Source organism: Athene cunicularia (assembly GCF_003259725.1).
Source record: "Athene cunicularia isolate RWA chromosome 3 unlocalized genomic scaffold, athCun1 chr3_part1, whole genome shotgun sequence".
In the NCBI taxonomy this organism is placed as follows: domain Eukaryota; kingdom Metazoa; phylum Chordata; class Aves; order Strigiformes; family Strigidae; genus Athene; species Athene cunicularia.
The window spans coordinates 13,412,369-13,437,919 of NW_020799097.1; the positions used below are offsets into that span (position 1 = coordinate 13,412,369).

Consider the following 25,551-nt stretch of genomic DNA (forward strand, 5'->3'; position numbering starts at 1 on the left):
AGAGCAAAATCAAGAAGCGCGCATGGGTTCTTCATGAGTGCTTGGAAAGAGTTCCAGAGAATGTGGATGCTGCTAAGAAGCTGCTTCAGTACGGCTTGAAAGGCACAGACTTGGAGGCTCTTGTGGCCATAGGAAAAGGAGAAGATGGTGGCAGGTTTGGAAAGAGTATTTTTTTTGTTGTTGTTGTATTTTTAAAGAATGCTGAATGATGAGGTCTTTGCTAGTAATCTGGTAATATTTTTTTTTTATCAGCCACTAATGAAAATGTTAAGATGCTTTTACAGGACATCAAGATAATGTTTTGAATCAAACTGAAGATTTCCATGAGCTACTACTATCATTTTACCTTTGTACTTTTGTACTGCATTTTCCCTCTTCTCCGAATGCTCTTTATTTTCTTCATCATAGAGAACTTTGCTATGAGAATCTATTTCTGTTACCTCTTCTGGAAGGTGCAGCTACCCCTATAAATGCCTTTTGCTGTATGTCTTAATTGTTGTAATGATCTTCTGTAGTTCAGGTGGGGAAGGAAACAAATCAAAACACAGTGAGTCAGTGGGGAAATAAATGCAGAGCAATTTACTTCTGTATTCAGTCCCTGGTGGTAGAAATAGAAGAGGATGTTCTTTCTTTGTGCAGTCATCTATTACCATTGTATGCTGTAGAGCTGCTGCTGATTCCAGTGCTGCCTGTAGAATTTGAAACTTCTATCAACCATCATAGATGTGTGGTTGGTGGTTCGTTTTTTTCATTTGTTTTATGGAGGGAGTGAAAATAAGAGATGTGTCTCTTGTTGGCTTGTGATGGGTGCCATTTAGACTTACAAAAGTCTAAACTTGAAGTTTAGACTTTTAGTCAAGACATAAACTGAAAGCTGTATTAGTATGTTTATTCAAAAAGTAGTTCATCATATATTTTTGTTGTTGCTTTCTTTGTTTCTTAACATTGATTACACTGTTGCTTTTGTCTTCTAGATTTATTTTACCGGGGGAGGTGGACATTGAAATTCCCTATGAAGACTTTTTGTCACCAGATGAAGAAATAGATACTAGAAAGGAAAAAGAGGCCAAGAAGCGTCAAGGACTGCTATTATCAGTAACCTTCTCAAAGTAAATGAAATGTTGGGCTAAGTTTTATTTGGAGTTAGGTGCTTATTATAACTACACAGTTGCAAGAATGTAACTACTCTGATGTATGTTATTCCTAATAGGACAGTGGTTTAAGTTTTACTTGGCATTATAATATGTCAGAGTTCTCAGTTGACTTAATTTCTTAATATATTCCAGTGCAAAATGTCATTAAAAGGTGTGACTGTTGACTTCACATGCACATGATGTACAGTATCAGTTGTGAGCATGAAAATTCATGTTTCGAACACAGGCTGACGCTGGAACAGAAAGAACTCTGCCGTAGCAGGATGAAATTGTTAACTTACCTTGACCGCCTTGAAACCTATGAGGTGAGGAAACTTGCTAACTGGCTACAGTTTTTTTGAGTTCTCATTCCATAAGCCTTCCTGTAACTTTCTTGTCACATCATTGTACCTTTTTTTGTTTTATATTGTAATGTCAGTGTTTATAGTCATCTTGCTGTGCTGCAGTCTCTAACCTCAGCTGTTTTATGTTCAAGCTACCATGTTTCTCCTGCTCTGCTTTTGCAAATGGCCAGCTTCTAGTGTAGAAAGGTATAGTTGGGCAGAAGCCTGCTTTGAACATACTGTGTCTGCAGGGAATCAGCTTATGCCACAACATGAAATGTACCACATCATTCTGTAGCTAATGTTGTGTAAACACTAATTAAAGCAGGGCAGAGAATTGTCTTAGCTTATCAATCAAAAATGTATCTTTTTTTCATACTGAAAGAAATAAGCAGCATCATGCTTTTCTGCATATATCTCAAACTTACACATCCTAAGATAAAGAAACATGTAGGCTTTTTCATGCTTTTATAAATCTTGCATAAAATCCAGACTTTTATACATGGTGTGTGTGTGGTGGTGTGTGTTTTTTTTTTTTTTTTTTTTTTAAAGGAAATCCTTGGAGGGCCTCATGCAGCTGAACAACACTATGATGCTGAATTCTTCAAGAAGTTCAGAAATCAGAATATTGTACTTTCAGCAAGAACTTATGCTCGGGTATTAATATTTATTTCACTAGAATGTTGTTTACACTTAAGTGGTATTTTTTTCTGCCCTTTGCACTTGGTTGAATCTCAGTGGGAATTTAAGAGGTGGAGGGGTGTATCTGTTTGATTGTAAATAAATAAATGCAGTGACTCTGGCCTAATTTTCTTTATTGCTAAAGAAAATTCTAAAGTAAAATGTTTGTTGCATGATCTAAGTTCATCAACTTAATGTTTTGCTCTTTAGGAAAGCAATGTCAGAGCCCTGGAGATTTTGTTCACTTTCCATGGTTCAGCTTTACTTCCACACAGACAGGCAATTCTCTCCAATTTTCCAGAGACTACTTCACCACATGAATATTCTTTCTTGTTGCCTGAAGCATGGTAAGGATGCATCAATGGATGTTTACTAAAAAAAGAAAAGATTTTAAAGTTAATACTGAAATTAGTTTCCATGTATGACAATCTGCTGTTGAGTATTACCTAAAATCAAAAGAGCAGCTTTGTCTTTATGTACTTGACCAGTCTTCATTTTCATCTTTACATTGTGCCATTCCTAGAAGCTCCTTGGTCTCTTTTGGTTATTATCAGGGAAGTAGGGACTTGAAGTATTCTTGCCTCCCTTACACATAAGAGGAATCATGTCCTTTTCTGATCTGAAAGTGCCCAGATTTTCACAAGTGTAAGTACAAGTCTGTAATTGGTTTGTAATAATAGCCAGAGTTAGGAAATTAATAATACAAGTGTTTAGCTCCCTGAGAGCAATTATGTTTTTCTGGATATGTTTTGAAATGTAATTTAACACTTAAGCAGTCAGTAACTTCAAAACCGTTAATCTTGTTACTGATTCTTATGCAGCTTGCTAAGGTAGAATTATGAGAAGCTTTAAAACCAGGCTTTCCTACTCTTTCATTTCAGCATAAAATGTTAGTTTACTGTCAATTTCATATAATTTTTCATAAGGGAGTCTTCCTTGAACATCATAATAATGTTCTGCCTATTAATTAAAAGAATTTTTTGCTTCTAGAGTGTTTCTTTCAAACGCTTCAATTATGTAATTAGTTTTGAAGCATATTGTTCAATGCCCATAAAGAATTGAGGAGATTTCATTATTTAATATTTTGTCAATAGGACTTTGAAGCTTTAGTTCAGAGGGATAGTTTTTGGAGTAGCTAATAGAATTTTTTTTGAAGTCTTCCAGCATTATAGTTAAGTTTTTCAGTTCAAAGTTTTAACAGTCCCAATTGGATAATTCTCTATATAGAAGAGTTCTTTTTAGTTCATTAAGTTATTCCCCTGACATGTTTCCTCGTTTATAATACTTAGCACTTTTGTCCTTCCTGAGCAGAAGTTAATCTTTATTTCATGTTATCTAATATTTACCAGTGCCTTTTTTATTGTGTTGGTAGTATTAGGAGAACATGTAGTTATTTAGTTCTGGTGTGAAAAACTTGTTTTATCTTTTTCTTTAAGGTAGCAATTAGGACCATGAAGAGAAAATATTGCAGTGTTTCCAAAATTAGTAAAATATGTTTTAATTTTTCTCTTTTGATAAGATTTATAATGTGAGAGGGAACGAAGAAGAGTGATCTGGTGTTCAGAAACAGGTTGCCCTTCTTTCTGAGGGTTGTTTGTTCTTTATTTTGATTTTTTTTATTCTGTTGTGGTTGGTTGGTTTGTTTAAAGAACTGATTTATGTGCCAATAGGCAAAACAACAGTTAAACATTTGTGATCTAGCTGTAAGGATGTGAAGCTACAGGTTAAGAACTTAGTCCTGTCTGCTGTTGAAAAATCGAAGCGTATAGTTTGAACCTTTGTCTGTGGTAGACAGAACTTTCAAGTGTTAGGATTACATTTCTTTTAGGTTCACGTTTCTTTTTCACATCTAGGTTCACATTTCTTTTTCAGGTTGCAGAACAGATAATACTGTATGTCTTCGAAATGTTTGTCTTTGGACAACTACAAAATGAGGATGAGAGCAAATCCTATATACACAAATCCCATATACTTCTAATAATATACTGTACAGTTGATCTAACCTTTTTCTAAAACTTTCCCTGTTATGAAACTGGTTACTCGCATAGTATTCCTAAATGCACTCCCTAAACTGCTTATTAATGAAATAGAATTAAATATACGTTGATGAAAATGTCTATTAATGAGTAATATACGAATTAGACGTAAGTTGTACAAAGTAACATTTTCTTATTGAATATGTTTTTGGTTTTTTTTTTTTAAATGGGATGAGTCCTTCCCCAGCCCCCAGTCCCAATAACTTCAGCTTCTGGTAATTCTTGTTTCATGTGAATCAAAATGAATTCTCTTTGATTCACATGGATTGAAGTTCTTGGTCATTTTAAGTGAGTTTATTTGGGCCTTCTAGTTCTAGCATTTGTTTTTTAAATGGGTTATTAGTATCAGAGTTTTGACTGAACTAGGTTATGATGCAAGTTATAAAACTATTTCATTCCTACATAATATTAAAAAGTTGCAGGTACTGACTGTAATTAATAGATTTTTTGATCAAAAGGAACACATTGCAAAAATATAAACCCCAGTGTTTCAAGTGGTAGAAAAAAATGTCTGCAGCATTCCGACTTAGTGTCTCTTCAAGCTTATGCAGCTTGTATTTACAGTGGTCTTGGGATAAGGGGTGAGAATGATTCAACCTGTCCCCATGAACTTTGGCTCTAGACGAATCTTGTAAAGGATCCTGAGTCAAGAAATGACTTAGTCTGGTTTTCCTTCTTAAATTTCACACTGTTGCAGTTACAAAATAGGGTGAATGCTGACTATCAGACAGATTTTCTGCTCTCAGATGCAAAAGACCACATCTCTTGTGATTTCTTTTACCTCATTGTTCTTCTGAAAATTCAAGACCATAAGCCTGTATCAAGAGATTCCAGTAGTGTAATTTGTTGCTGTTGATTATGTGATGAGACCACAAACATGGAACATCTGCCTGATAGTGCCTTTGTTAAGAGTGCAGCCTGCCCTGTTGGCCTTGCTTAAAGAACATCTTGGTCATGAGTTGTCTGAGCTGCAGGAGGCTGAGCAGCACTCTTGCTGAGCAGTGTGCGACTCTGGAGGCAGATAAGATTTTGGTGAAGGAAAAAAATACTTTGTCTTCTAGGCCTTCATATAGGGCCCTCTGTGTAGGATGAAATACTGCTGGCAACTGACCATATTGTGTCTTTATATATAGAGCTTTTTAAACAATTAAGGGAGTTAGTTCCCAGTTGGAGCTCTCTGAGGTGACACCTACCCTTATGGAAATGGACCACATTGCTCTGTGTTCTCTTGGGTCCCCCATCTATGGGGCAGTCTGGCTGAAGAAAAACTTGAAACTCTGTAAACTTGAAAACTGTAGCAGGTGCTGCCCTGTTTGTGCATGGAACAGGTGAAGTGGGACCAATAGGCACCTCTAGCTATTGCAAGAGCAAAAGTATTGGAACGTAATTGCTTGCTGAACATCACCACTGCGAATGCACGTAGAAGTGCTGTATATGAAGAATTTTGTTACCTGTGAAAATGTTTTTGTAAAGGCTGCATTATAACTGCCACTTCCTTTTGTCTGAAGCCTCCAGTTCAGCTGCAGATAGTGGTCCACAAACCTAGTGAAAGAAAGGCTAGTGCATTCTTTCAGCATAAAGCAGTTGTTTTTCTTGTTACTGGGACATGTTATTTACATTAGAGTGGCATTTAGAGGCCAATGTCACAAAAATTTTAAGTCAAGGAAAAGTTGGCATAACAAACAGGGAGAAAATGGTAGAAGAATGTCTTTTTTACCTGTCTTCTGGGCCAGTTTGTTAGGAAATATATACATATTTTTTTCCTGTATCTGCTTGTAAAAAGTCTCAAGTGGTAGATATCCTCTTGTTTCTCAGTTTTGGCACGTCTTTTATAGCTTAGCATTTTTAGGTGTCTCAGAACTGTTCCAGAGGAGGTCTGTAATGTCTGAGCAGAGGATTTAAGTATTCATGAGACTCTTGAAAGGATTGCGAGTTATATAAGCTCAACAGCTCCCAGGGTTGAGAGGGAATCTGAAACAGTAAGACTCATTGGTGGCTCTGCATGCCCGTCGGCTTCAAATTGGTATTGTGATAGACTGACATTACTCAATAATGTGTTTTTGCAGAATTGCGATCATAATGTTTTTCTACTTTTCGTATTATTTCTCAGCTTCTTTCATAATGGTGGCTTCTGAAATTCTGCTATATCAGTCATTAGGATTGATGCTCCTTCTCACAGATCCATCAGATACACAGATTTTGTCTGTTAAGACAACTACAGTGAAGGTGGTAGAAGTTGAGGTATTCAAAGGAAATGATACCTCTTTCTCATCTGTATTTTAATAGCTACAGCTAGCGTTCTTAGTCAGTAAAGACTGCTGCCCTCAGGTTTTTAAAGGTGATCTCAGAGGAAATAATGCTTTACCACTATTATAAATACATAACCAGAGTATTTTTCCTTTTCTTTTAATTTTCTTATCCTTTTTACTACATTTAACTTCTGTATTGCAACATTACTGCTCACATTTTAAACTCTCAGAAGTTGGGAAATTTAAATGTATGGTTCCCTGAACAGCCATAAGTCTGCTGTATTGTACATGACACTAGTAGTAAAAATCTTCCCTCTAAGACAGCAACTTTTTATATGTCTCTGCTTTTTTACTCCTTAACTTTCTCAAATACTGGTTTTCAGTCATGGCTTAAAGTGAATTTTTGCTGGAAAATTGTGGATGAACTCCATTTGCCTGAGGAACTGTGGAAATACCTTCTAAAGACTTGGTGAAGCTTTTAAAACCTGAAAATTTCCACATAGTTGACTCTTATCTATGAACAGATAAATGCTACACTAGGAAGTTCCTAAGCAGTTAATTTTGCCTTTCCATAATGATGTCTTCTGAATTAGGTGTTTAGTTATTGCCTGTGGCACTGCAGTTTCGATAAACTACTTAGAGCTTCATGTCTTCTCCTCTTAGTATCTGTATGTAAATAGGTTTGATGACTGAATTTCTTGCAGAACTGTCTAACATACAGTCCTCATTTTTGCATATTAGTTTTTCTTCTGCTCTTCTGAGGCTGAACTGCTTTTGGTTTTGGTGTAGTTCAGAAGTGTTCATGTTAAAAGAATTAATCCCATGGACAGTTCTTTTTGTTTAAATTCATTTGTATAGTGCCACAGCAAAATAAATAAGAAGGGCATAAATTTTATATGCACTTGTTTTCCTTTGCACTAAGGGAAAGAAGAAAAACAGTTTAGAGGTGAAGAGATCAATGTAGTTAATATTATTGCAAGGATGTGTTTGGAAGAAAAAACCACTTAAAAACCCCCTCAGATCATACCTTTCACTGAAAGTACAAAAACTAACTTTTGAGCGAAAGATTAACTTGTCATGATGGCACTTGTGCTCCTTTCTGGATTGACTTTTGGTAGGAGCAGGGAAGGTTCATGTCGTCCATGTAAAAGTTGAAGTAGTGATTTGGAGGAAGAGAAGGTCTTCTGCAAACTGGCCTTTGTGGGGATCTGTGAAAGCAGCAGGAGCAGCTCACTGCAGCTGGTATGCTGTTGCAGAAAGTAAGCTGACAAAAGTACTGTAAGTATTAGTCATGAGGAGAAAAAGAACTTTTAAGCTGTGAGGGAGCTGTGGAGAACATGAGCTGTCACCAAGGAAGTAGGGAGGTCTCTCGCATGAGCTGCTATGCTGGAGATGAACTGTCATTTAGAGGGGCCCAGACAGGCTGGAGGAATGGGGCAGCGAGAGTCTCCGGGAGTTCAGGAAGGACAAATGCAAAGCCCTGTTCCTGCATCTGAAGAAACGTTTGCAACAAAGGCTGGAGACTGACAGACTGGGAAGCTGCTCAGCTGAAAAGGACTTGGAGGTGTTGGTGGGCACGAGCAGGACATGATTCAACAGACAAGGCCAGCAGCATGTTGTCCTGCATGAACAGAAGCACAGCCAGGAGTCTGAGCAATCGGACTACTGCACTCGTTCAACTGCATCTAGAATACTGGCCCTGAGTACAGGGAGGACATCCCTGGCCAGTAGCAGCCTTTGCATACCTTTGCACAGCATGTGAACTGAATGATTGATGCCTGTGCTGTTTATCCACAGGATATTAACAGGTTTTTCTTTACATTTCTGGTTTATTCATGCATGACTTGTCCTGTCTTCATCTACCATGTGTGTCTTCCGCCTGCATAGTCCTGAACTATACCTTGGCTTGTCTTCCCCAGTCTTCTCTGGAAAGTGTATTGCTGCTGATGTTTCTACTTGTTTGTTGCCTTTTTACAGGGTTTAGAACAAAACTTCTTCCATGAACGTTCATTGCACTTCATAAATATACAGTTCTGAAAGGGTATTTTCACTATGTGGTGGCAGACAGCTTTGATCTTACTCGAAGTTCAGCTGTGTCTTTAAAATAGCCCATATTGATTTTGTGAAAGCTATTGCCTCACAATTTTATTTCTATACAACAAGAAAAAAAAACAAACCACAGTGTGTTTCTAAACTGCAGTTGTGTACTGTTGGTTGACTTTTCTGATGTTTAGATTATTCAGTCTCGGTTGTTTTAGGAGAAAAAAAATTCCCATTTCCCCAAGTTATGTTAAAGGTTAACCATATGGTTAAAACATAGCTTGATTTGTTTATATGAAATCAGATACATCTTCTGGTAGCAGAGTTGCTTCAAAAGACCTGTCATCGCGGTGTGCAGAGCAGGAGTTCTGAAGAGTAGTTAACTGTGGCAGCCAAAAGCAGCTTGGGATACCTTTTCAACTAGTTTATGCAGATCAGCTTTCCCAAAATGTGGTGGTTTTGGCACTCTGTTTTAGGCACCAGTTGTAATTCAGTCTTGATGAATTTGTCATGTCCTATGGATATTCCTGAACATGAAGAGCTTCTCTCTCTGCCTACCGCTTCTGTATCACATAGTATATTGCATAATTGGAAAAATAAAAATATATGTAATGTTACATAGTTGAATTTACTAATTCATTACTACGCTGCTATGATGGTAGAAAAGAATATTTCCATGCAATATGAAAAATGCAATACACATCATAGCTGTTCAATGCTACCTACCTGGGATGGATTTCTTATTTCATCCTCTGTTATAGAATACTTGTGACATAATAAAACTGCTTCAGAGCCATAAGAATTGCAGAGCAGCAGAAACTGGCATTGATTGATTTTTTTTTTTTTTTTCCCCATTGCTGTCTGAGAAGATACAGACTTTGGACAAATGAGTTTCTGGATTATATTAAAAAAAGAGTATTTTCTAAAACTTTCGTTGCAGTTGCTGCATATATAGAGCTATATGTATTATATATAGCCTATTTTTAATGCCTCCATATCTGTATGTAGTGATATTATGGAAGTGCTAATTTGAATGTAAGTCAAAAATAATTTACAGTGTACCTACAGTAAAATATGGAAGTCATAAATTCTAGTGAGTGTACTAGTGTCTGCAGGGGAAAATGGTATTTGAAGGTTCAGGATTTTTTATGTTCGTCTTATCACAAAACATAAACTTGAGATAATTTAAAAAATAAATTAATAAAATTGGAGTCTAGCATATTGCTCAGTATATTGAGTGGATAACAAAACCATCTGATGGAAACAGTACCTTATTTTTATAGTTCAGTATCTTTCACGTATAGCTTTCTCAACTCTGACAGATCAATACTTGGCATCTTTCCTTCTGAACTGTGTTCAGAACTGTTCCAGTATGTAACACATAAGCTTTCAAATTCAGAATTAGTGTGCGTAACATTATTTTTTCAGACAATAAGAGATTATATAAAAATAGGTAATGTTTCATCTACTCCCAAAATATTTTGAGAAAAAAACTCAAGCCTACTTTAAAAATGTGTATATCTTTCAGCAAAAAGATACTGTTTCATAAATGTGTTGGGGTAAATTGCCTTTTGCCTTGGAGTCTGGATTTGATGTGCACAATTTTACAAGGGAAAAGATTTTAAAAAATATTTCTAATCCTCAACTAGATGAGTCTTGGAGTCGGGCATGCTGTATGAAATACCTGAAGGAAAAAAAAAGGCACGGTTGCCATTGGTAATAGAAAGAATTTGACTTTGACCTTAAAACTGAATTAGACCTTCCTCTTTTGAAAGCCTGTCATTTGAGAGAAAAATAATCTGCAGGTCTGAATAAATTCAGTTGGTAGGATACAGAAACTACAATAGCATGGGCCTCTTTTTGTCAAAGAAAAGAATGGGAAGAGTTGCCAAGCCAAAGTAAACAAAGGAGTGAAAAGAGCAATACAGGAAAAGTCAGCTCTTTTTGAAGAAATAGAGTTGAATACCGCTGTAATCTGTCAATTTACTGGGCTCCAATCATATTTATTCTATTGCTGAAAAGAAGAGAGCAAGATGAAGGGGAGGGGGGAGCAGTGGCTCAGGAATAAAAAAACCCACAACAAAACCCTATGCTAATATTTGTGTTAGAGTTTTGATATGGCATAGCTGATAGTTTCTTTTAATTAGAGAGGGCTACCACCTGCCTAAGTGAATATAGTGATCTGTCCCCATATCTGGAATTTCAGGTGAGTGCCCACTGTAGAGTAATGCAGATTTAACCTGCACATGTCTCTGACCTCTGTAGGTTTTCAGTTTCTAGAAGAAAACTGCAAAGCTGTGTAGCATAAGCAGAGAGGTTAATGAATTCTGGATGCCATAGCACAGTGTATGTTGCACATACAGCAAGCTACCTGTGCATGCAAAATTCACCACTTCTAGCCTGGTTTGACTTAATGTGTTGTGTGCAGGGTGTATGCAGTGGTTCTGATGTGCCTCAGTTCAACTGGATTTGCTGCACCTGTGTTGTATACAAAAGTATTGTAGAAAGATGCAGGCCCTACCTCTTAGCATATATGTGTCCATGCCTGTATCTCTCTTTCACCTGCCTTTATGATTTTGAGTTTGCAGACTGCAGCGTTCTGATACCTGAAGCCTTTCTCAACTGACTTGCTTCCATTTTACCAGCTTTTCCCAAAGTATTGTGGCTCTGATTTTTCATGAATCACTGGAGTTAGTGATAATGGAAACTTGAGGAAAAAAATATCTGTGTAAAACATAGCTATCAGTTAAGAAAAAACTTTGTGATAAATGTTGAGATAAATACAGAGTTTTAATAATTTCTTTGCCTTTATAAAGGACTCAGGTACGGGGATCTTCTGTCCTTTGCTAGTGTCGAGACTGATTTATTCCAATCTTTGTATTTGAATTCAAATACAGAGAGTTTTTCTGAATGAGGAGAGGCAGTCATGAAGGGGAGAGAAGGGAGTTAAGGATTTTTTTAAAATTTTTTTAGCGTTGTTGAGAAGGTGAATGAAGTTAGTCAGCTGTGAGTGATGTGGGTTTAGCTGGGTTTTTTTGTGAATTTAGCAAGAAACATATTTGTTAAGACTGACTTTACATAGCTGCTGATTTCTACTAGGTTGAGATATTTTGCAGGGTTCATTTTTGTCTGTGTTGTTTTCTTTAAGCATTTCAAGATAGTTACTGGGTGCTTGACTCTTAGTGAGAGCTTTAAAAGTCTAAAATTCCTCTCTCAACTTATTCCTGTGGTGAACCTGAATATTTTAAAAATGGCAAATCTAGCCAGAGCAGAAAATACTTTAAAAATAATTTTCTGTGGCTTATCTGTATACCTGACTTAAAGTATTTAACTCAAACTTTTTCTGCTGTGAGAAGGGAAAAAAGATGGAGTAGAAATTTTCCGGTCAAGGTTGCACTTGCCTGATGACTCTTTACCATGAACTGGAAAGTCTTCTGTTCAGTATTTTGTGATGAGGTTTGTTAATAAGATTTTATGAAAAATTTTGGAAGTGTGGTTATAGTACTTCTTGAATTGATGTGTCTGGACAACTGTAGGTTTCATTTCTGTAAAATCTTACACTGAAACATGAGATTGGTCTTGGCAGATTTGGCCAGAAGGCAGATGGCCAACAGCAGTTGCCAATGGGAAAAAAGTAGCTACAGGCAAGCACATTGCAACATTTACCTGAGATTTTTCAAATGTCTCTAAATATAGCTCAAATATTCCTGAACTAGATATTTTCTACACATAGACTTTCATGACACTTTATTCCAATAATGCTTTTTATTTTTGAACCCAAATACATGGTGTTTTTATCTTCTGTGTCATTCAGTGAGTAGTTAGCAGCTTAGCTGCATATGCTGTAAAACAGTATCTGCTGTTGTTTATTTTCATTGAGGCCCTGCTAAGTCTCCTCAGTGCTTACAGTGTTGTAGGAAGTAAAAACAGTGAAATGTCATTTCCTATTTAAATGAAATGAAAAAATGAACAACTTGATACCAGTCTTAGTGTATTGATGGTTTTCTTTCTTATAGGATTCTTCAGTCTGCTCTGGCTTTTACAGAAGGGATGCTCACACACTTCTTACTTTTGGTCATTCATATTGCTTATCTGTATACTTTTTTCTATTGTACCCGGTTGAGTGAGGGACGCAGAGTTGCATATAGCATCCTTGCTTGATTGATTTTGGAGGTGAGGGGGAAGGGGAAAGCAAAGCAACTGTCAAACAAAGAGACCAAAGCCTGGGAACTCAAATGTAGTAAGACCTTTCTCAGCAAGCATTTTTTTTTAAGCAATAAACTTTGAACTGTAGTTGAAACTATAAGCCGTAGCAGGGTGTTGGAGAAATTACTTTGGAGTCTGTACTTAATGTATGACTTCTGTTAAGTGGAAGGGATTTTATTTTAAAATGTGTTTGTAAAAAATACTTGAAGCAGTTAGAATTTAAAGGCAAACCCAGGTGGGCTTTGTGTTACAAGAATAGGGAAGAAAATACCTACTTTTAGGTGAGGAGAGGGAAATACCTATTATTTCCTGAAATGAGGTGGGGGGAAGGCCTGGATAGATGATTGCATCAGTCTGCAAAAAGAAGGATTTTCCATTAGCTTTTAATTTTAGGCTGGGTGGATAACTTGCTTGCATGAAAATTAAACTATTTAGTCTCTAATAATTGTTTATCAGGGTCAGGAAAGTGACTCAGCTATGCTAAGAATAATTGGATGAAAGAAACATATAATTCATCCTGATACTCAGGTCTGTTAAGAAAATTTGCAATTTTTGCCAGCTTTAATGACAAATCTTTTGTGCTTCTGAATCTGTTAAGAAAATTTCTTAACTGGAGCTGTAATTTGAGCATGTAACTTTACCATGTCTATGGCAAGTATGCAGGATACGGCAGCTTGATTAAAAAGAATGTGTTCAGTGTGCTATTTGACAGTACAGGCTTGGATCATTAGATTTTTATTTTTTTTCTCTTTTTTTTCTTTCTTCAAGCCTCATACTGAGGGATAGTAGCATTAGGAATGTGTGAGTGAGTTTTGGAATGTGTTGATTCCTTGTCATTCAGATACCATATTCATGCATGGATGACATTAAATTTGTGTTCTAAGCTTCTGGTGTCTCTTCTTATTTCCAGTGATTTTTCTCTTATAGTAATTTGCTAGCCAAAATAGGAAAATTTTAAGTATAAATATTCATTAAATGCATCTCTCTGCCCACTATTTTGCATGACTTGTTTATCTCAGTAACAGCAAATACAATCAGTTAAAGAGCAGCCAAACCAAAGCATCTTTCTCAAAAGTTTCTCCTGGAGAAGACTTACTCAGATGGGACGCTCTTACTTGAGCATGAACATGAACAGTCTTCAAGTGACTACTTGAAACAGGAATTTTCTTTCAGAGTATATACAGTAAATGGTATCTGCTGCAATTTCCTAATGGATCTTGATGTAATTATTTACTTGGTATGTGTCCCTCCTATTTCTCCCCCATCAGTTAGGTGTTTCAGAGACTTGTGCAAAAAACGAAGTTTGGAAGAGAGCAGTAAGGGCACAATTTGTGTTCTCTTTAATAGAATCATAGAAGCATTTGGGTTGGAAAAGACCTTTTAAGACGATAGAGTCCAACTGTAAACCTAATACTGCCAAGACCACCATGTCCCTAAGTTTCAACTCCACATGTCTTTTAAATACCTCCAGGGATGGTGACACAACCTATATGTTGTCTTAATAAGAGGTTAGTGAGAGAGAAACTGACAGGGAGGGACTGACTTTGTTTTACAGGTTATCCAATGCTCTTCATGCTATTCTTAATGGAGTTATGGAAAGGAGACTAATGGAGGGGCAAGATGTGGTGTGAGTGCTCCTCTTAGCTTGACTTTGTGATTTGTTAACTTCTGACACTCCCCAAGCTGGCTCCTTTGAGAGCTTCCACTGCCAACTGGTCCTTGCCAGTGTCTGAATATCTTTTTTACCCCTGATGTTTATGAATAAAAGATGGTTAAAATTATTTCATTTGATGTAGTCAAGTCTTAGAGGCCCATACTATATCTGAGGTTTTTTTAATACAGTAAAATAACAAAATCTTAGCATTACAATTCTTGGAGGCAGAACACTGTTTAAAGTATTTGTATGAGTAGCTAATGTTGGGGGGAAAAAAGACACCTGTAGGGTGAAATTGCAGTTGTTACCTGGAAGTACCTCTTAGTATTATTCTTTCTTAGTAGTTGTGCTACAGTTTTGCAGACAGGATTTGAAACAGCTTCTAAAATGAAACCCTTGTCTGTTCTCTGCCATATAAAAGCTCTCATTTTCTCTTCCCTACCCCAGTAAGAAGGTGTGTTAATATTTAAAAAAAAAAACAAAAAACAAACCACCAAAAAAACAACCTCCCAAGCAAAACCCACACAAAACAACCAGCCAACCAATCTGCTGTCAAATGTCGTCTTAAGCCTACTGGGAAGGGAATGGCAAAATTTTACTATGAAAAGAAATTATCTTGGGCAATAAAATTTTGTCCAGTTTTCTTTTATGTTTAATAGAACATAGAAAAGGAGAGCATTATTGATTGTAACATAAAGACCTATTCATAATGTCTTGATTTTATGTTTTGGAAGGGAGTGTTAGTCACACTTTGGCTTTTCTATTATTTGACATTTCAATTGATAAAATGAAAATTTTCACTATAAACTGGGCATTTTATAATCATAACACTCATGAATGGTATTTCCAATATGAATATATTAATTTATATACCCAGTTTTAAACATGAATATTAAAAACTAATTTGTAAATTATGTTACCTAAGCCTTAAACAAACAGCAGTCCCACACCTCCAAGCCCCAAAAATATGTGGGATGATGATGAATCTTTCCAAAAATAGATAGTAACTTTATTCCTGGTGGTTATACCATAAATTTTAATTTGAAGTTTTCTTTATTAATTACTTTTTTAGTGATGTTACTACATGAAAAAATTGTGGAGCATTTTGTCCAACCAAACTGGAATTGAACACAGATGTTACTCTAGCTGAGACACAGGAATCAACAGTTTTCCATATTTTCTTTTCTTTTGACTTTTGTAGTCTACAGATCCATCTCTGCCAATTTATTGCTGGATTTCTACTTCATGTTTCATTTGGAGGGTTGGAATTACTGTGATAAAACACAGGGTGTTATTAGTGCACAGAGAAAGGAAAGAAGGGGTGGCTGACCTCCTGTGTGAGATGTGTATGTATACAGGGCAGGACAGTTAGTGTGGACATGCCTTGCTTTGTTAATTGTGTTTAATAGCTGCTGCTAAATGAGATGGAGTTACTGATTTTGTTAGTTTGTTTTTTTGACTCATATAATATTGTGAAATTGATTTGTTGGAATTGTGTTTCTTTTTAAGCTACTGAGTTACAGTGCTGCTCTTCAAGGGATGAGAAGATTGTGTTAGTTGTCAGTTTATAAATGTTGATTGTCCATGGACTATTGCTATTGCTGTTTATTATCAAGGTCAGGAGGAAATGAATGAGATTCAAAATAGGTTATTGTTCCAGTATGCTGAAACTTTTAATATCTTTACTTTGTATAAGGTTTGTTTCTTAATTCTACAAATGCCAGAACCTGCATGGCTCTACTCTTTCCCTTTAGTTTGTTCCGAATAGCTTGACAGCGTTTTCTGCTTCTTAAAAAACTAGCCTACAGTAGCAAGCCATAAGTAATTATTCAAGTAATATCTCATGGTGTTCTTAATCTGTATCTTAACCATTTTTTTTTTCTTCAACCTCAATATTTAGAGAACGTTTCACTGTGAGAGTTTGTAGTCAGAAAACCACATAAAACTTAATTGAGAAGATTAATATAGTAGGGTGCATCTTGTTTCATTTCAGTACAAGGATTTGAACGAAATTCAAATTTCAAGAATTATATTTTAATTTGTGAAGATAATAAGTTTTTACACATTTCAGTCTTCTGTCGCATCATTTGAAGTCAGAATGCTGTGAAGCTGTAAAAATTCTTAAAGCATGTAGTGCGTTTTTTCCTTATTCTTTTAAAAAAAGGTATGGTCACTAAGAAATTTTTTTTTTTTTAGTGGATTTTTAATGGTATAGGTAAAATATTTGTTTATACAGATAATATCATACAGGCAAAATCACACTTGTAAAGCTTCATTAAAAGGGGATTAACCTTAAAAGAATTGATTCTGTAATTGAATGACGTGCTTATTATGAATTCACTGAAATACTTGCATATGCTTTGTATTCCATTAGTTCAATGACATCACAATTGAAAAAAAATAATTGTAAAGCTTTCCATTTCTGTTGTACCAGTTACAAGCAGGGGACGTTGAAGATTCTTCCTTGGAATGAGCAGAAACATCGTGAAGAAGATTGGTGTGAAAAAACAGAATGCAGGTAAGTATATAAAAAAGCAAAAAGGTTTTTCTTTCTATATTTATGTATATTTCAGTTAAAGAATTCACAGTAATTTTCAAAATGTAGGAAATGCCCAGACTCACTTCTTATTTTTGTACACACTAACTTGTGTTTTCAGCTTTCTTAGTATGACTGATATAGCAAACACACTTTCATGTTACAGCGTTATGTTCAGTGTGATTATGTGATGAGTAACTTTTGCAAATTCATGTGAGTGAGGGAGGGGTTGGTGTTAGAAAGCCTCTTTTATTAATTTTTCTTTTTCCACCCTGTTGCTTGTTGGCCATTACATCATTGTAGCATCACTGGGCGAAGAACAGATGGAAAGCAGAGGTTGTCATACTTGTGTTTTTAATAGAGAGGATTCTTTATTTCATGATCAGTCTTACGTTTGGAATCTCATACTAGTTACTTTGATGACAAAGTTTGACACTTACTGTGATTTGACATTTGAGTCTCATCAAGTTATTTGTTTAATGGTAGGTTGATAGTATAATTTTTTTTTCATAACAACCAGAAGTTTGAGGAAAAAGTCTGAAAAAAATGCAAGCAAATGTATACTTACATTTACTTTTTTTTAAAGGATGATTGTTGAACCAACTTTACAAGATGAAGGTGAATTTCTGTATGAAACGCAGCCTGAGTTACTGAAGTACAGGACTACTGACCTTTCAGTAGATCTGGTTACTGATTGGTATTTGAACAGAGCACAGGAAATTGAAAAATATGCAATGCAGGTAAGAATAGAAGTGAGGAGATGATGATGATGATGATGATGATGATGATGGCTGATTTGGGATGATCAGCCTTCAACAGAATACTATCTTAATGAATATGAATGAGATGCTTTTCCCCCATAATATACACTGTGTCTCAATCTTCATTATGGCTCTTGAAGTATTTGTTTTTCCTGTTGCAGTGTACTTATGCTTGCTCTAAAGTTCACTCAGTCAAATAATTGATCCATAGGAATGAATAGCAAGCCAGTAGATTCCCTTTCACTTGGCTTATTATAGCAGACAGTAGCACTTCTGTAGTTCATGAGAAATGTTTTGCCATTGCATTTTATGTTTGTAACTAAGGGAGGAAATGTTGTGCACAGGGTATTGGGAAACATATTTCATTATCTGTCACATGATACTATGTCATAAATATATCAATATGTGACAGTCACATATGTCACTGTTGTTTGCCAGTATGTAGTACTGTCGTGATTGCCTTCTAGCAGGTTTATTCTGTGTCTGTGGGACTACTGTGCAGCTTATTTTTGCTTTATTTTCCTATATTTTAAAAATCTTTGAAGATCTATATGGTAAAGATAAGCACTGTAAGTAAGAACAGAGCTAATGACTGATGTACTCTAGTATTTTATTGATTCTCAAGCTAATTTAGCTGCATAAAAAGGAGGTTGACTGGAAGTACCACTGTGAGTTAGTTCTGATGAGTTCTTTTATTCAAGTTTGCAGTCCTCCAAGGCTCTGTAATCATAGTTTCCTGTGATCTTAACAGCCTATCAGTAGGTATAGAAATAAAAGCAACTTAGAAGCATCAATTAAATTACAAACATATAAATGAAATTGCATTCTACTCTTCCAGGCTTGGGTCTGCCTCATTGAATATGTATAGCCTATATTGCGTTCTTTGAAACCAAATCAGATTTTTTTCAATTAAAGGTATTTTCAGTCACCAGAGAAAAAGACTGTCATTATTGTCTGTGAAATAAAATGGAACAAATAAAAGTATTAATTCATGGTCTGCTAGAAAAGTCACATTACATGCAGAGGTATGGATAACTTCAGGCAGTTAACTGATGATCTTAGTTTAAATCAATCCTTCATATTCATGCAGTGGGATGAGGTGATACATCTCTGGTATCTGTGTATGATCTCCAGAAGGAATAGTATTTTCTTTCTTTACGTTCATCAATAGGATGCATTTGGGTCAGAAGCCTTATAATGACATCATGCACTAAGATTAAGCATTTTATTTGTTTTTTATAAAACTGAGAACAGCAATCCATTTAGGATTATATATAGTCCACAGAGACTTCTAGGAATTTAGAATTGCCTGTTAAGCAAAAGGAACAGGGAAGACAAATAGACATGCAAACAGGACACAGATTTGGCTTGATTTTCTGGCAAACAGTTGAACAGCAGGGGTTTTTAAAATTATTTTTCAGGTGGACTGTGCTCTGTCGCTTGTTCGTCTTGGCATGGAGAGGAATATTCCTGGTCTGGAGGTGCTTTGTGACAATCTGATCACTCTTGAGACAGTAGTTTATGAGACTGATGGTGATCGAACCTTAACTTTGAAGGAACTTGTAGAGATGAAAGACATTGAGAAGCTGAGACTGTTAATGAAGAATGTAAGTATTTTGAGCAAATCAGTAAATATACCTTGAGTAATAAATTGTTAATAAATCCAGTCTTTTAAAAGCTGCGAACCTCTTTCATTGACCCTTTCTAAAGGATCTTCAGTGTAGCTGTTGATGATGCTGCAGATGCAACAACATTGAGTATTTTCCTTGGATGTCTTTTGGTGTCTTCAGATATTCACAAAAAATTCATAGTATTTGTCTTTGCAGCGTATTTGTGTTTTTCATTTTCTGTGTGTTCAGCCTGTGCATGGCATTTCAGAACATAAAAAGACCTCTTGAAAGTTTGAAAAAAATACTTAAGAGATTGAACAGGGCTCTGAATTTCAGTCAAAGAATACAGAAGCACCAGGTGAGGGGACAGTACTCAAGGTTTTCAAAATTTTGCTAGAATATATGTAATCACTGCTTTGGTTTTTTGTCTTGCATTCTTGCATACTGAAAGTAATACTACTCTGACGTGAATGCAAGCTGGTCTTTCACTCATTCTGAAACTGCGGGAGGAAAACAGTTAGGCCTTCCTCGTGTAATGGGCTTTACTCCTGTACTGCTTGGTTTCCCCAAACCATTGGGTAGCAAAAAGATGATGGTTTGTTTCAGTGCTTCATGATGTAGTGATCTGTGCAGCATGGTGAATGTCAGGCTTCAGCTGTTTGTGATAGGTAAAAATACTATTTCAGTTATAGTGATCAGAATATGTTCTGTTTGTTTTTTTGTTTTCTTGTTTGTTTTGGACAAAGAAGCTGAACTTATTCCTTTTTTCCCCCTCTCTAATTCACTGTGCTTTCTAGTCCTCTGATGAAAAATATGTGAAGAATGTTTATCAGTGGATGATCCCTTTTCTCCACCGCTGTGAAAATCAGTCTCCTGGTCTTGCAAATTCACTTTTTAAAGAATATTTAGTAACATTAGCAAAGGAAGACCTGACTCTACCTCTGAAGATATTTCAGAATTCAAAACCTGCTGTAAGTATAGAACCCTAATGATTCTACTGATTTCTTTGGAAATTCTTGTCCTGACGTGGTGAATTCATAAATAGAGTTCGTTCATCTTCTAAATCAGATCATCTGTCTCATCTTTCTATTCTTCTTGGATCCGGGATTTGTTATGCTTTGGAGGAAAAAAAAAAGTATTATAGCATAAATTATGATGCAACTTAACTGTCCTTCATGAGGTTGTCAAACTAATGTAATTATGATCTTGACCTAATAGAACAAAAATTATAGTGAAGATTCTTCTTCAAAGTAATTTTCTGGTGATTGCATTTAAAGTGAATTCTTGGCATATTTACTTTTTAAAAAACAGATATGAAAGGCTTACCTTCCATGTGAGTATTTTATGCTACTTCTATAGTTTATATAATTATTCCAGAGCATGTAAGCACATTTTTGCATGCTATTGAACGTTCTAAGTGTACGGACAGAAATCAACCAGTGAAGGAAAACCACAGCTATTTTATGTATATTTATACTGTTGTTACATATTAAATAAATCTGACAGATGTTTGCAGCAGTTCCTTCCTCTGGTCTTCACCCTTTCCACTTCTCAAATTCAAAAAGGGTATCATGGTGTGCCACTGTTCGTTCAAGTGTCTGCGGGGTAGGAAACTAGCCACGTTATGTTTCAGGTTGTAACTTCAACGGGTGCTTCACTAAGTTGTTAACAAGTGATATTCTAATTACAGCTAAAGACAATTTATTTACTTGGACTACGCATCTTTATATATTCAGAAGACAATTAACTGTTGAATTAGAAACAGAAAACTAGAAGTAATGTATTACCTTTTCTTATTAGTGTCAGCAAAAAATCGTTCCTGATCAAGACCAGCTTATGATTACAGCATTGGAATGTATTTATAGTTGTGAACGAGATGACCAGCTCGCTCTCTGTTACGATATTTTGGAATGCCTTCCACAAAGAGGATACGGGTAAACATCTTCAGCTAGTTATCTGTAAATATTTTAGATGTGTTAAATAGTTGAGAATTAATACTTTAAAAATGCTTGTTAAATCACTGAAGGGTATATTATGTTACTGGAATACTCCGTTCCTTTCTGAGTTGCCATGGTCATATGTGTATATGTATGTTTGTCCTGTGTGTGTACTCTACCAAAAAGTGCAACAAAACATAATTTAAAGTAGCAGCCTAGACGAAGGCTTCTGTATTTGTTCCTTAGACTTTTATAGCCTGGTGAATTGAGACCAAGCATTGATGCTGTCTTACTGGTCTTGTTGGTCTTGTTACAGTTAGCGGCGTCTTGCACTTAGCTTTATAAGGCACAATATGGTCTTGTGAGAGAGGTCTCTCTATAGAGGGCCTGTATGAAGGACAAGTAAGTTTTGAGAAGGTGAAAGGATGAGGAGATATAAACTGTTCTCCCAATATTGTTGACATGTAGGAAGGAGAGAGCCTAAGAAAAGTCTAAGGAAGAAGGAGAACCTCTGTTCCTGGGAGACTGAGGGACCCTCTCAGTTTTAGCTACCATTCCAGCAAGAAGCGAACAGCTTTAATCTTTTCAACTAAACATACATTTGATTTTCAGCAAGGAGTGTTTCAAACTACTAATCTTTATAGCTATGTAATATGAATTACATAAAGAAATTACAAGTAACATGGATTTGTATCTATTTAATTGTATAATATCTTTGCAGGCCTGAAACAGACAAAACTAACAGTCTTCATGATGAAGTAGATGAACTGGAACAAATTCTTAGGTATTTAATTTTGCTAAAATAAATACTGTATTCTTACAGAAGTCATTAGGTGTAGCCAAGAAGTAAAAATTTTTTTTTTTTTTTTTTGGTGCTGTTAACAAGATAATCTGTATTTTTTTTTAATTCAGAATTTAGAAATTTTTAATGGTTTTAACTATTTAAATATTATAAAGCTGCACAGATATTTTTCCTTGAAATAAAAGTATAAAAGTCGTTTTTTTGAGGGAGAAGGTTACCTGGGGAAATTGTTTTTGATCTTCATACTGTAATTTTTTGATCAAAACCTAAAAGCTGTGAAGATATGTTGCCAAGTTATTGATGATATGTATTTACAATATTAATTTTTTTTTCAGTAAATAATGTTACTCTGGGTAATCCATACTGTTTTAGACTTTATGAAGACAGCATTTCCAGTACATTGTCTGAGACAGTTTAAAGGCTGCTGTGGCAGAGGTAGTTGTACAACTGTGCAGAAGTCAAAAATGTTGATTATTCATTTGCAGCGTGTCAGAGCTGTTGGAGAAACATGGGCTCCAGAAACCTGTTTCCTTTGTGAAAGAGACAAAGAACAACTTGGAGGAGGCTCGGAAGCTGATGATTAGGCTGACGAGGCACACAGGTCGCAAGTTAGTATTCAAAGGGGAATGGAAGATAAGAGGGAAAGGACCATAGGTACTTAGCATCTGAGAGTGTACCTACCTGTTCTATTGCAGTAGGGAACCATAGTGTTCAAACTGAACACGGTATATATAAAACACATTTGTTAAACTGATGACTAACATGAGTAGTGTTTTGATGGCATTCTCCACATTCAAAAAGCAGTCTTCAAAACTGTTTCAGTATGTTTGTGTTAGAGTAAACAAGCCTAAAAGTCCTGCTGACTGCAAAATACTGCAAGAAGATAAACAGTAAAAGTTAACATATTATAAATGAGGTCCTTTAAGACATACTTAATTTTATTGAGTATAGAATTTGTAAAATAATGTGAGGGGTTTTTGTTTGGTGTGTTTTCTTAGGAGCTCTTATGGGGTACCTTACTGATTTTTACATATTGATTCTACCATTTATTTCCAGTATAATTTTTTCAGTTATTCTGTTAAAGAACTACTTCATTTAACTCTACGTGACTTATTACACAGCTCTTGGCATAAGCAGATAAAGAGATTGAACCCTGGGAAAAACAACCATTACTGTGGGTTGGGGTTTTTTAACCTTTAAACATACACAACAGTTTATCAGTGATGGTGGAGTAGTATTTAGCTTGGACATGCTGAAAGCTTTTTAAGACTTTTAAAAATCTTTCTTTAGAAAGATCAAGTCAATGCCTCTGTAGGAAAAATGTTGATTTTTCACTTTTTGTAGAGACTTTTTGCTTTGCTAAAATGAAAGCTAATGCCACATGAGAAAATCACTGTTAGCTGGACTATCTTGTAGAGCTTAAACAAGTCTTTTCTAATTTGAAAGGCTCAAGATAATGTTAAAAAAACTTCATACAAATTTTTACTGGTAAAAGTTTTGATAGAGCACATGACTTTGTGTAGGAGGTTTTGCAGATAAAAAAGATCCATGGATCCAGAGGGTCAAGAATCTGAATACCATTCCAGTTGAAGGAATAAAATAAACTTGCAGCTCTACTCTCCTGTGATTGCATGCAGTTGATGAATTCTTTGAGGTTACCTACAATGAACAGCACTTTAATCATCCTCAGTTGCTGTTACAAATTTGTTTTTTCCCAGCTGTTCTTGGATCAGTGGGACGATAGCAATTCAAACTTTCTAATGTACTATTGCAAATTATCAAAACCTACCTGGGGGATCTTGCTAAAGCTTGCATAAATACCTGTGTTATCCTACAGAATAAACCTTTTTGGGTACTGCATTGTTGTCATAAACCAATTTTATCTCACAGACACTGTTTTAATGTTAATTAATATTAAAAGCATTCTTTCTTTAAATCACTTTTGGCTAAAAGTCCAATTAAATATTGAAATAGCATTTGAGAGAATTCATATATTTGGTGATGGAACTATGCAGTTATTTGCTTTTATTTAAGTTTGTTGAGGAAGCGAATATTTAATTTTAATTTCGAAAATGTTTGTAGGCAACCATCAGTCAGTGAGACACACTGGAAGGAATTGCTAAGGGATATGTTAGACATGCAGCAGAAAGTATATACATGCTTACGTTCAGATACTTGCTACGAGGTGAGTTTTATGTCTTCTGATTTATGTCCCAAGTAAACTACAAATTTTCAGTTCATATTGTTTCTCAAATAAATACATTTTCATGTGTTAGTTACTTTGTTGTTTACTGGCTCTTTTACAGTATTTTCATTCAAATGAAAAACTTCCTGTGTTAATTCATTTCATCAAAAGTCCCTCTAATAAGTATCCTGTATATCTTTTACTAGATTTCAACTTCTTTTAAATTGGGTCAACTTCTTGAGACTTCTTAATTCTGTGTACAGATGTGTTTAGTGATGAACACTTAACATTTTGCTAAAAGATTGTTTATTTTCATTAGTTTTATCTTCAGCCAAGCGTTTCTTAAACATGAAGTTCTAGTTTGATAATATTATCCGAGATCATTATAGGAATATGGACATTTTACTGCTTGCAGTTGAAGTAAAATAATGTGAAATGAGGAATCTAATTTCACTGAAGGAAAAAACCCAGCACCCTGCACGTGCATAAACCCCAAACCTATGTCATTAATATTTGCAAAGGACAGCTATTAGACTCAATTTTCTGTGACATGTATTGTTTATCTACATTTTCACTTTAATATACTGTAGTTTATTATAGAAACAGTGCTGTGTCCACTGTAATCAGTGTTGAAAGTCGCATCTTTAAAAGTTTAGGAGTGTTTTATTACAGTTTGCAGATTTAATTGTTTATGGCTACCAATCTGTTTAGCTCTTGGGAGAAGTTTTGAAAGCAAATTAAAAAATTGAAGGGAAAAAGCAGTGCTATTCAACCTATACATAAAAATAACTTTTTCTCTGTGGTTGTACAATTTAAAATTGCTCAAAGAGAGCTGAAGTGTATTTAAAGTTCAAGGTTTTATGATAAGCTAAGGCTTAGTGTACTTGGAATTTCTTTAACTGCATGTAAAAAATTTTAGTACTAAATCTTACTAGAAATTACAGTACTGATCTTAATGTAAAATTTCTACTGTTTTTAACCTCTGTACCAGATGATTAAAAAAACACAACAAAGGGTTTTGAAAAAATGATATTGGAATCTAAAAATGCTTTGAAATACAATGTTGATGTATGCAATTACAATGCATACATGTTGTATGCATTGATTGAGAAATTAATGAGGCAGGAAGGATTTGCAATTCACATGTGAGATTTGTACTGGGATTTTTTTTAGCATAATGGTTACTCTATTCTGCTTGCATGCAAAGTGACTTGTGTTCTCTTGAAGAAGGACTTCATGTTCATAAATTTTGAGAGTTAAATTATATGTATGTGATCTTTAAGGAAAAGGGGTCAGCTGTCATACTTAGCATCTTTCACTGTTCTTTGAGGATTAATATATTGTGAAATGGAAGGTGATCCAATTGTGTGATGTTTT

General features: G+C 35.4%; 1 protein-coding gene across 1 annotated transcript in view; it reads left to right on the forward strand.

Moving 5' to 3' along the window:
• Positions 1-25,551, forward strand: part of NBAS (neuroblastoma amplified sequence) — a 186,939-nt gene that overhangs the window by 29,002 nt on the left and 132,386 nt on the right. The window contains exons 17-29 of the mRNA XM_026846497.1: positions 3-154; positions 975-1,109; positions 1,381-1,459; positions 2,030-2,134; positions 2,369-2,505; positions 16,778-16,861; positions 17,466-17,619; positions 19,062-19,247; positions 20,048-20,221; positions 21,051-21,184; positions 21,909-21,971; positions 22,475-22,597; positions 24,072-24,174. Of these exons, the coding sequence (XP_026702298.1) occupies positions 3-154; positions 975-1,109; positions 1,381-1,459; positions 2,030-2,134; positions 2,369-2,505; positions 16,778-16,861; positions 17,466-17,619; positions 19,062-19,247; positions 20,048-20,221; positions 21,051-21,184; positions 21,909-21,971; positions 22,475-22,597; positions 24,072-24,174 (1,629 nt within the window). The remainder of the gene's footprint in view (positions 1-2; positions 155-974; positions 1,110-1,380; positions 1,460-2,029; positions 2,135-2,368; positions 2,506-16,777; positions 16,862-17,465; positions 17,620-19,061; positions 19,248-20,047; positions 20,222-21,050; positions 21,185-21,908; positions 21,972-22,474; positions 22,598-24,071; positions 24,175-25,551) is intronic.